A 12,142-nucleotide genomic window follows, 5' to 3' on the forward strand; every position below is an offset into this window, starting at 1 on the left:
AGTTCCCAGTGCCCCGCCTGTGGCACTGGGGCTGGAAAGAGCCCAACAGCGTCCTGCCAGCCCGAAACAGCCACGGAAATGTTGGGGAGGAAGCACGGCTCCAGTGCAGGGCACAGACTGAAAATGCCCCCAGAAAAGAGCCAACAGGGCTGAAAAAGCAACCTACAAGGTGGTTGTTCATAATGTTCCCACAGGAATTGGGTTGACCCAGCGCTGAGGGATCTGGTGGAGTTGAGAACGGTCAGTGTGAGGTTCATGGTTGGACTGGAGGATCTTCAAGGGCTTTTCCAACCGAGATGATTCTGTGATTCTGTGAATAAATGCCTGGGGGTGTCCCTGCAGCAGTGTGGGGATGTGGGGACAGGCTGCAGGTCACCCAGCCCAGGGTGGGGAGGGGGTGAACATCGGGGTAACCCCTTTGTAGGACCACAATTTCAATTTTTTTTCTGAAAACACAAGCAAACTACTGGTATTACCCCTGTCCCCAGTCTGCAGTGAGAGAAGATGCACTCCCACTTATAACCAACCCCTTCCCAGCTAGCAGCAGCCTGCGGGCAAAAATGCCCAGCGCTCAATGCAGTAAATTTATTCTCATGGACATTTTTATTTTTAAAACACAGGCCCATTTCTTGTTCTAGGCCCCCCGTGTCCCTCTGAACACCTGTAAGCCCGCTGCCAGCCCACGCCTGAGGGATGCAGCGAGGTGCTGTGGCCTTTTCTCAGCCCAGCAGGACTGTCCCCCAGCGCTGGCGTCATGTGACAAGAGACATGGGTGTCGTGTACCCCCCGCTACAGCCGGCAACCCACGAAACGGCCCCGCGAGCCAGAGCTTTACCTAAACGGTTCGGACTCGTGCACGTCAAGCGCAGCCCCTCGTATCCGTCCCTCCTTCAGGGCTTGAGTTAAGGCCTTCTCGTCCACCAGCCCCCCGCGCGCCGTGTTCACCAGGAACGCTCCCTGCCTCATCTGCCAGTGTCCAGGGGGAGAGAGAGGAGAGTGAGCTTGGTGCCGTGACCCTGTCCTCCCCCCGCCCCGATGCAGCAGCGGGTGCCCCGGGGTGCCTCCAGCCGGGACTGCACCCCGCTTTTCATGCTGAGCAGCTGTGCTCCTGCCCCAGAGCACTCCCCAGCCCCATGCATGTGGGTTTTCTACAGGAAGTCCAGCTGTGGCTGGTCTCAGCAAACAAAACATGCTCCCACCTTGCCTCCACACCACACCGTGGGGAGTGTTTTTCAGTTTTGGGCCCCTCACTCCAAAAAGGCCACTGAATGACTCGAGCGTGTCCAGAGAAGGGCAACGAAGCTGGTGCAGGGTCTGGAGCACAGGTCTGATGGGGAGCGGCTGAGGGAACTGGGGGGGTTTAGTCTGGAGAAGAGGAGGCTGAGGGGAGACCTCATGGCCCTCTACAACTCCCTGAAAGGAGGGTGCAGAGAGGGGGGATGAGTCTCTTGAGCCAAGGAACAAGTGATAGGACAAGAGGGAATGGCCTCAAGCTGCACCAGGGCAGGGTCAGACTGGCTCTTAGGAAGTATTTCTTTGCAGAAGGGGTTGTCAGGCCTTGGAATGGGCTGCCCAGGGCAGGGCGGGAGTCCCCATCCCTGGAGGGGTTGAAGAGTCAGGTTGACCCAGCGCTGAGGGATCTGGTGGAGTTGGGAACGGTCAGTGTGAGGTTCATGGTTGGACTGGATGATCTTCAAGGGCTTTTCCAACCTGGATGATTCTGGGATTTATAAACTAGGGCAAGTAGGAGACCATTTACAGTTACAGATCCCTGTCGGGCTTCATCACACATGAGAGAGACGGGCTGTTGGGTGGCAACCAGCTAATTTGAAGGTTGCCCGTAGGCAGTACGGCACTTGCTTGCTGTGGCCCTGACCACAGAGGGACCCATGGCCAGCATGGACGCACGCTCGGGGTTTGCCTGGTGAAGAGCAGAGAGCTCCCCTCGGTCGTGCACGCGAGGTGAATTACCTGCTTAATCGTGAAGTCGTTGATAAGGTGGTGGTTATGTTCGTTAAGGTTACAGTGCAACGAGACACAGTCACTCTGATAGAGCAGGTCCTGGAGCGTGTAGACCCGCTGGACCCCCAGGGACCTCTCTATCCCATCCTGCAGGTACGGGTCATAAAATATCACATTGAAGCCGAAGGCCTTGGCTCGAACTGTGACCGCCTGTGCAGTGCGACCTGCGTGTGAAGGAAAGAGAGGGGGTAATTAGTTACTGATTCCCACCTCCCTGGCTCCATGCAGCTGAGTTGCCCCATATCCTGACCCCCCCAGCCTGGCCCAGGGACTGCTGTGGGGGTCCCCAGAACCTCCTGGGCTTCCAGAACAGCCCACAAAGGGACGTTGGTTGGAAGGCAAACCTGGGCCATCTTGGTTTGGCTCTAGCAAACATTGAGATGCTTGTGTTAAAATTTAAAAAAAAAAAACCAACAAAATGAAGAGTGAGGCCACCAGGCACCTGCCAGCTCAGGGCCATTGGAATGTGCTAGACCATCCATGGCCACTCAGATCTGCCAGGGGAGGCCCACGGTGTGGCTCAGCCCCACCCATGTGCAGCTCTGGACGTTGCAGAGAAACAATCCACTGCGGTGCCGCATCTACCAAGAAAAACCGAAATAGGAAAGGAGAAAGCGCCGTCGTTTTTAGGCCAGTTGTTTGTGATAGGTTTGTCAGCCTCTTGCTGAACGGCCGGTTAATGGGGCATGACGATGACAACTGCCGTGGCTTGGAAGCAAAGGGCTACTACAGCCTCTGGGCCGGAGAAGGACGACTGTGGTGTTGCTGGAGACACCCCTGCCTGTCCTTTTTGCACTAATTAACTCAGGGCTCTGCAAGACAACAGCACGAAGCAAGTGGGGAAAACGGCTACTGCACAGAAAGCAAGTGGAAATAGTGCTGCAGCATTTGGGGTTTGGCTCTTGGTCGGTGCTGCCCCAAATGGCAGCTGCCCTCCAGCTGTGTGTGGGGAGGGCACAGGCGTGGTAACGCAGCCAGAACTGCTCCCTAAACCAGCACCTCGCCAAAAAACCTCCTCTGCACAAGTTTCTGTCACTTTGCGTGTGTGTGTTTGGCCACCAAGTGCTGGGTGAGCTTCTGCTGCCTGAAGGCACCTCCTGAACCATCGCACGATGGTGGGATTTGCTCCCAAAAGGGAATTCCAAGAGGGCTGTCAGCAGAGGTGCTGAAGCTACCTTGGATGCTGAAACTCTCTGTGAAGAGGTGAACTGAAGACAAACTGTGTTTTACACAGCCCTGCCAAGGCGCAGGGCGGAAGGGCTCTGGAAGAGCTGGGTTGTGTAGCTGTGGCTCAGGGACGGGGTTTTTTGGGATAGGATGGCAGCACTACCAGGTGTGGTCCCTCATGGGGTGCTGCCAGGTTTCACCCGTGCTCCCAGTGGGACTAGATGATCTTCAAGGTCTTTTCCAACCTAGATGATTCTGTGATCCTCCAAGGACTCAGCCAAGGCTCACAAAATCCAGCTCCTTCCCCCCAAAAATCAGTGTAAGATGTTCTCCCTACTTCACACCGATCCACTGTGGTGGTTCTGGTTTTGAAAAATGCTCATTTTACGTCCTTCCCAGGGCAGTGAAGCGGTGCCGAGTCGTCCTCAGAGGCTGAAGAGCGGGCTGGCAGCGCTCCACGCACCGTTCGCAGGCTGCCTGCCCCTGGCCCACGTACCGAAGCCGATGAGGCCGAGCGTCTCCCCCCTGATGCGGGCAGCCCCGGAGGCCACCTCCCGGATCTGCTCCACGCTCTGCACCCGCGTGCCTTCCCGCAGCGCCTGGTACAGCCACGTGTTTCGTCGGTAGAGGTTGAGGACGTGGCAGACGGTGGAGTCGGCCGTCTCCTCCACGGCGGCCGAGGGGATGTTGCAGACGGCGATTCCTGCAGAGGCAACACCACAAAGCAAAACCGTGGCTCAGGGGGGGGAGCAACCACACAGAGGGGCTCCTGGCTTTTTGCCCTCACATCACCCAACCAGCCCATAATTTTTTCTAAGCACCCAGAGGAACATTTTCCAAGGACGTGCATGGTTTAGGTACTGAAATCTCTGCAAAAACCACCGTGACTGGTAATGCTCAGGGGTGCCCTCCACCCTGGTGTCTCTCTGGAGTAAGGACAAGTGCAGATTTCAAGTGCGACAGCTATGCAGGAGTAGCTCCAGCAGCAATAGAAAGACTTAGTCTTTTATAGTTTAATCTACCTTCAAAGCGACTTCAATTGCGCTGGCACAAGTCACTTCTTTTCCGCAATAAGACTGTTCAACCATTAAATTATTTAGGGATGGATAATTTGGTGCAGGATGCTGCACCAGGTTGGCGTGGCTGGGCCAGCTTCCCCCCTTCCACCACGAAGCACCAAACCAGATGGCTCAAAACACCCCATGGTAAGGCTTGGGGTGACCCCCACCCCCACGGCACGTGCACCGTTAGCACAGCCTCCGCCCGCCACAAATACCCACCCACACCCTTGTGGGAGGGACCCATAGCTCCTGCTACAAAATTTGGAGGCTTTCCCAAAATTTGGGAAGCGCAGGGGGCACGGCCGTGCTGGAGCAGCTCTCCCAGCCCAGCGCTGCCGCCGCACACCCGCCTGCCCTGGCACGTGTCTCGAGAACAGACTTTTTGTTCCTTTGCCACAAAAGGTTTATTTTAACCCGCCGTGTCCCCGCTTGGAGCTGCAAATATTAAGTTCACTGAAAATGCCTCCCTGATCGTTGCCCTGTCCAGGGTCTGGCTCGGTAACGTGTAAGGGTGTGCTTAATTTCACATCTATTCAGCAGAGCAGTTAAGCACATGCTTATATCCCGCCAGCTTCAACGCCATTTAAACACACATTTAAAGATGGATGTGTATTTAAGTGCTTTACTGGACTGGGGCCTTTAAGTAGAAACCATGAAAAAGTAGGAGATAAAGACAGAATAAGATATTCAGAAAAATCCCCTTCCACTGTGAGGGGCACTGATTCAAATCTGTTTCCCACCCCCCTGCCAGTATCCCTGCTCCCAGGAGCTGCTTTTCTGTTTTTAAAACTGTTTTCCACCCCGTGGCTGTTTGAAAGACCTGCAGAAACAGGGAGAAAAACTGACTGACCCTACACAGTGAAACCTGCCCCCCCCCTCCCAACCCCTGAAAACACTGTCTGCCTCCTCTCTCTTTCAGGTGACGGGGACACGATGCTCTGGTGCCCACCAGCTCTTTAAGCTGACGCTGTCTCGTTTTACATCCCCCACCCTTTCCACAGAGGGCGATTTTGGGTTTACCTGGGGGATGTGGGCGCCCAGAAACCACGCTGACTGCCTGCCCCGGTCCCTAACGATGCGGGAGGAAGGGTTTCCCAAGAAGACCACACATTTAGGTACCAGGCAACTGCTCCTGGCCAGCTGTAGGCAGAGGCCGTGGCTGCTCACAAGGGAACAAGAAGTTTGGGGGGTGAGGGGGGCCCCGGCAGTGCTCCCCATCAGCCTGCAGCTCCACCGAGGGTCCCCATCACCAACCCTGCCAGCACTTGTCCCTTTTTTGATGGACCACTTGCTTACAGAGCTGGGTGACACCAGGCTGCCTGTCCCACCAGCTTCTTACGCTGTTATTTACTCTTGTGCCCCCAGGAGCAGGAGCTGCTGGTCCCGGGGGTTAAATACCCACGGCGGATGGTTCAACACTGGCGTCTTTTTCTGGGGGGTGTCTTCTAGTGGGTCAAAACTGGTCCCACCAGCCCGGCCAGCAAGGAGCAGGCGGCTGCCAGTGCGTGGCCAGGCACTGTGGTTCGACACTGGTCATTTATTGACTGCACAGTTTAAAAACTACCTTATGGAAAGCAATACCAATTAAACTTTACGCTACATTTGTGGGTAGTCATTACATTTTCTACTCGAAACCACATCATTTGGCCACCCAATTTGCCAAGTATAAAAAGAAGGATTATACTGCAGTATCCCATTACTTTATTCGTTATATTTTTCCTTTCTTGATGTTCAAAGCCTCAGAACATTGCTATAATGGATAATAACAATAAGAGTTAAAAACATGAAGAAACCATTACACTGAGAAGACACTGTTCTCCTCTTGAAAAAAATAATTCACTATATTGAGAATTGCTTTTTTAGGAATGACTATTTGAAACTCTCTTATCGCAATTATCTTTGTAAAATGGCTCACGTGAAATGGCTGTTATTCTTCACTTCCCCAGAGATAACCTTTAATACAAGATATCCTAAACACTATTGTAGGACTGCTTGATAGACTGAATCTTGGGAGCAGATGATCAAAACCAGTTGTAGCTCAGCTGCTAAAATCATGGCTACAATTAAGCTCTCGCAGCTGGGGGTGGGCAACCAAAGGTCTCCGTGACCATCCAAACCAGTATGGAAATTGGGTGGCCCCAGCACCATCTGACAGCCATGTAACACAGCCTGCCCGCAACCCCCAAACCCCGGCGTGCAGAAAAATCTTGTAACTGGACGCAGGGGCTCCTTCCTGGCAACGTGAGCCTCTGTATTTTGGCAGCCCATGTAACAGGTACCCTCAGTAAATGTCTTTTTCAAGTTCCTGAGGCAAAGATGGCAAAGGAGGCAGCAACAAGCAAACGCATAATTCCTGCTCCACCAACCAACACGTCACCCTCCCAGCAGTGCGGGCATGACTCCGAGAACCAGATCAGATCAAGAGACTAATCTGGCTTAATAAAATATAATAAAACACCCTTCCTCCAATTTTTCTAAAACTAGAACAACTCTCCCGTGCCAGAAACAGAACAGCCGTATAAATATCCATCGGTACAAGGGGGCACCTGGAACTAGGGACAGCCTAGGAACGAGGGACTCAGGGCAGTTTTAACACAGCATGAGCCTAAAAGCTGCCTTTTAAAACTGCACCATTTTGTTTACTTCATGGTCAAGTTTTCTTGTCATAATATTCTCTACATGCAAAAAATATAAACTGCACCTAGAATTTTAGGGGCTGAATCACCCCTCTTTGGGAGGTCCTGCCGGCAGCTCTGCTTTGCCAGCACGCTCCCATGGGAAGCTGCAGGTACTTGTGTGGGTTTTAAAGACTCGGAAGGACGTGGAGGGGAATCAGGGTGTGAAGCTCAGACCTACCAAGCTCTCCCGCAGCTTTGATGTCAATGTTGTCGTAGCCACTGCCTATTCGAACAATGACCCGTAAGGCCTTGAACTTCTCTAGATCTTCTCGAGTTAGCGTGATGGTGTGGTACATCATCGCCCCAACAGCTTCGTTTAATACCTGAAACAGAACAGAGGTGTCAGGAGCCACCAGGACACCCGGAGGGGACACCTGCAGCTCCTGAATTGGGAATATTACACAGGAAATTGTAACGTTTTTACCACTAACCTACTGTCTGACCCAGGCACGGTGCAACCCGACACTTCCAGGTGTCACCAAAACCATCAGGGGTGTGGACCCACTGACACGGCAGCCATTCCCTTTGGGAACAGACTGGATGGATACCTGAAAGTTATGATCTGGGAGACAAGGCAGAGGAAAAACCGAGCCAGTTGCTCATCTGGACCCTTTTCTGCTAATCCTTCTGCTTCCAACCAGCAGTAATTCTGCTTTTAAAAATGAATTAGGGTTTATAGCAGTATCTGTTATTTTTGAACGCAACTGTGTGTCACTCGTTACTTCTCAACCTTCTTCTGTCTGTTGGAAGTACAAATACCTGTCACACTGTTCACATTAACCTTTCCCGGATGTTTTCAAGAGTACCTAAAATGACCTGTGTGAGGCTGTACAGTCATGTAAGGCTGTACTTCATCCCCTTCACTGGAGATTCAAACCTTCATTGGTGCTCACCATAAGCTACCTTGGTGCTCTGGAAACCCAAAACCAATTCAAATTCTCCAAGATCGGCTCGTCTGTCATCTGTCAATATATCTCATTAAAAATCTCCATCCTCTTTCTCCCACATTTAATATTTGAAGCACTGCAAAAATCAGCACTGATGCTATTTGTAGTTCTCTTTCCCAGATCCTGGCAGTGATTTCTGATCACTTCAAACCTCATTTGAGTTGTCTAAATGTGCACAAAGAAAACTTTTAAAAGTATTTACAAGTAGCTGAGCTTCCAAGCAGAAACACACACCCACACTACACATATCTGCCTGCCTGCTGCCCAAACCTCACCCGCTCACTGCTGGGGAGAAATGAGCTGCTGGAGGTGCAGCCAGCACCCGAGGAGATCCACCAGCCACAGCACGGGATGGTGACAGCAAAGCCAGAGCAACTGAGCCGCACCTCAGGGAGATGCAAGAGGACTTCAAAAAAATAAGAAATGTTAATAATATGGATGTAAAAAACCTGATGCTAAGAGATAAAGAGATAAGGTGACTAATTTTTTTTTTTTTTTCCCCAAAAGAACATCTGGCTTTTAAAACAGCCTCACTGAATTTTAATCTGCAGGGACTTCTGTCGATGTTAGCTGCTGATTGACTCGAAGTGCAGCTTTGTATACTTTTTGCTCAAGAAGAACTGGAAGAGGAAGGCCAGAGCACACCATCCCCCAGCCCGGCCCGCCCGCGCCCTCATGGCGCACGTTACCTTCTCGTGAATCTCCTGAGTTGATTGTGCGTCACAGAATGCAACCGTTGCCAAGTCCTTCAAAATGGGCATCTCCACTGTACAGTCCCTCCCGTCCAGCAGTGCCACCAAGGGCCGGGGGTGCATGGGGCCGTTCATGATTTGAGGGCGAATACCTGCAAGCAGAAGGAGCGTGGTTTTTACACCGGCAGCAGCGGTACCCGCGCACGGTTCCTGTGTCGGGTGAGGGGCAGCAGCACATGGTTTCAGCTTGTACAACAGATTTTCAGATGGCAATGCAATGCAAAGTTTAGCACAGGGGCAAGCTTTCCCTCTGGGAGTACGGCTGCAGTTTTTCCCCCATACGGAGAGAAACCCAGCGAAACTTGCTCCAGGACAGGGATGGACAACCCCACTTCAGCCACCTGTGACTTTATGGGGCTGTATCTCCCCGCGCCAATCCTCACCGACACAGGCCATGTTTCAATCAAACTGTGTAAGCCAGAGTTGCCCGCCCGTTTCACTGTTTTATTTAGCATCTTAGGAGTGAAACCCAAGCCAGTAGTAATTTTTCCCCTGTCTGCAGGAGGGCCAGGATTTCGTTCCGCAGACGTACGCTGGCACTTGGTCTGTTTTTTTAAGGAATGACTTTACCATTTTGACCACCTCAGAAAGACAAGTCCAAACAGATAATCACTAACAAAAAAGGATTACGGGAAAATCACAGAAGGAACAGGACACTGAAGACCTCTTTAGCATACAGGCATATATTCTGTTTTATTACCAGCTACTAAAAGGCTTCAAAAGGTGGGAACAGTGAAGCTCAGCTTACTTTGTAAACCCAAACCCGCTCCATCCCCACATCCCGCAGGATGCTCTGGGATGTGTGGCTAGAGCCAGCATGAAGGACCTGCACAAACACGATGAAACAGCTGCAGACGTGGCTCGTGCCAGCGCAGGACACGGCTCTTCTCACGCTTACGCACACCTCACCATGGGCTGAAACTATTTGGATTCAGGGGTCTGTTCAGCTGTGCTGCATTTTTCTCATTTTACAACAACATGAGGTGAGGAAAGGAGCGATCACCACCAAGGGCCACAGAAGGCCGATTTTTATATCCTATTTATTGCTCCGCCGGAGATTAACCAGTTCATTTTTGGACAAGTCACTCAGAAATTTCTACACCTCCCTTTACCACTCAATAAAGGCATTTCTTACATCAGGCCAGTACAAAACATCTCAGCTATCTTTTTCAACTACCCAGGTGGATTCTGCAAAAAACACAGGTGGGGGGAGCAGGTGCTCTGGGCACAAAGTGGTGTTTTATTTTTGCTGCTGCACCATGACACAGCCAGGCCTGGAGGGTTTGGGCTCAAACCTTCAAACCCCCACTCAAGCATCCCCAGCAAAGCCCCCCTTCCTCATCAAAATCTCCTTTCCGCTCAAGAACCTTCCAGGACTACCAGCCAACATCTGTCTCACCTTTAGGCACAGCGGTTGCATGATCCTTTTATTGAGGGGCTAACAGGCACAGCAAATGCCTTCACTCCATCTGGATGAGCGTGTTTTCCCCTGCCAGGTATCACCACTTGCTCACAGTGAAACTGCTGATGCTGGTGAGCTGGACAAGCACAGGGCTTGGCTGAGGGAACTCTGTGGAGTTGGTTTTGGGTATTTTGGGGGGGGTTCAAACATCTCACAGGGAGTATTAAAGAACAAATGCTACTGTCTGTGGCATGTTGGAGTAAGTCGGACCAAAGGGAAGAGCGGGAGGCTCCTTCGCTGGCCCTCACGTGCAGGGCTGGGTACTGCTCCAGCCCTCTGGACTGCGGTCAACACCAGGAATTGTGTCACTGCAGCCCCACGCGCCAGAAAAATGACAACAAGGGAAAGAAACTAATGAGAAGAGCAACGCAGTTTCCTTTTTTTTTTTTTAAGGGAAAATTAAACGTGCCTTTTTGTCCAGATTGCCATCACGTAAAGTATTAGCAAGATCTCCACCAGCTGATGCGTATGTGACAGACGTGGGTGCCACGGGCCAAAGCGATGCCTCCCAGATGACGCTGGCACCAAGAGCATCGCCCCAGGGAGGGATCTACACTACTGCGTATGAAACGCGGGAAAACACGTAGTTCCATTTATTTTACATGGGAAAAAATAACGCTGTGGAAACAGGAGGGTTTAATGGAGGGGGTTTAGTGGCGCTCTGTTCCTGTTTTATTGAATCTGCTTTAAGAAGAGCCAACCAACCCAGCAGACCTGACTGAAGATTTTCAGCATTACATGTGAACATTTTTGGAATAGGTTCTTCTCTCCATCTTTCCTACCGAGATCATCCATTAGCATGTACTGGAAGTAATACATTATGTTTGCATGCATTTCACCCAGATGGAGTGCAACTGTGTGAGTACGCAGGGTAGAGTGCCGAGACGATCTGGATAACCGAAAGAAGCTTGCCATAAGCAGATAAGCAAGAATAAAAACATGTACAAATCTCAGAGCGCTTACACAATCCTTATGGGAAGCACTATACCTCAGCTAGATTATTTTCTCAGGTTAACGGGCCAGTGAATAACACTGACTTAAACACTTACTAACATGTATGATCTCCAAGGCTTAGAACATCACCTATCAGCCTCACACCACAACTGTAAATACAAAGGAATCTGATGCAGGGGTCAAGGTGGCCGTGGTGGTCCCAGCCACCATCCCCATCCCCACACCGTGCAGCCATATGCCTCTGTCTGGGCAAGCCGAGCTCAGAGCCTGGTGCCCACCAGGTCAAGGCCCATTCTCAGGCAGAGCAGCGGGCACATGGAAGGTGGTGGTGGCTTCCTGCGAGCCTGGCACATGGAAGACGAAACCACGGGTTATCTGAAACTTTGACATTTAATCTGAGCCCCAAAATAACGGTTTTATTATGCTGCCATTACATAAGCTTCTTTGAAAGTCAAAGGAAACACAGCTTTTTTTTTTTTTGAAACAGCATCTGTGTCTTTGCTCGGGATTAGGGATGTAATTGTGCACGATGACACAGGCTTCTTAGGCATGTCACCCTCGCCCGCACACAAAGTGCAGTCGCCTAGGGTGAATGCTGGCTGGAAGCTGGAAACCGTGAGGTAGTCATAGGAATGCCTCTCTTTTCTCCTACTTCAATGAGGGAATTTACTTCAGCTTGACAAGGAAAGTTTTGAAGCAAATCAATACGAGGTGAAGTGCATAATGTATGGAAATTACGTTTTAATAAAAACCATTGGCAGGTTCGCAACTTAACCCACGGTATATCTTCCTCGCCTGCCTCTCTCGTTGCCTCTCCCACACCCTGCGTCTATTCTTCACCCTCCTGCTTCCTACCTCCTGTGTAAACACATTCAAACCAAAACATTTGGGCTGACAAAACCAAGCTGAACTCAGTCCGCTTTTCTTTCTACCCAAGCTCATACAGCACGTTTGTTCTGCGTGCAACTGCTTCATTAAGAACGAGGTATGCCATGGATCAGAAAGTAATTAAACAGCCAGACACTCCCACCGCTAAATTCTGATAAAACATCGCAGCTGTTAACCCTTTCGCTCTGCCACACGTCGCAAAACCACCGGG

General features: G+C 51.2%; 1 protein-coding gene across 8 annotated transcripts in view; it reads right to left on the reverse strand.

Annotated features, from left to right (window-relative positions):
- Nucleotides 1-12,142, reverse strand: part of CTBP2 (C-terminal binding protein 2) — a 143,557-nt gene that overhangs the window by 4,732 nt on the left and 126,683 nt on the right. For all 8 annotated transcript variants that reach the window (XM_074875502.1, XM_074875504.1, XM_074875506.1 and 5 more), the window contains 5 exons: nucleotides 8,565-8,719; nucleotides 7,107-7,251; nucleotides 3,686-3,892; nucleotides 1,972-2,186; nucleotides 836-966 (listed from right to left, as the gene is read on the reverse strand). In XM_074875502.1, the coding sequence (XP_074731603.1) occupies nucleotides 836-966; nucleotides 1,972-2,186; nucleotides 3,686-3,892; nucleotides 7,107-7,251; nucleotides 8,565-8,719 (853 nt within the window). The remainder of the gene's footprint in view (nucleotides 1-835; nucleotides 967-1,971; nucleotides 2,187-3,685; nucleotides 3,893-7,106; nucleotides 7,252-8,564; nucleotides 8,720-12,142) is intronic.

This window comes from Strix uralensis, chromosome 7, assembly GCF_047716275.1.
Source record: "Strix uralensis isolate ZFMK-TIS-50842 chromosome 7, bStrUra1, whole genome shotgun sequence".
Classification (NCBI taxonomy): domain Eukaryota; kingdom Metazoa; phylum Chordata; class Aves; order Strigiformes; family Strigidae; genus Strix; species Strix uralensis.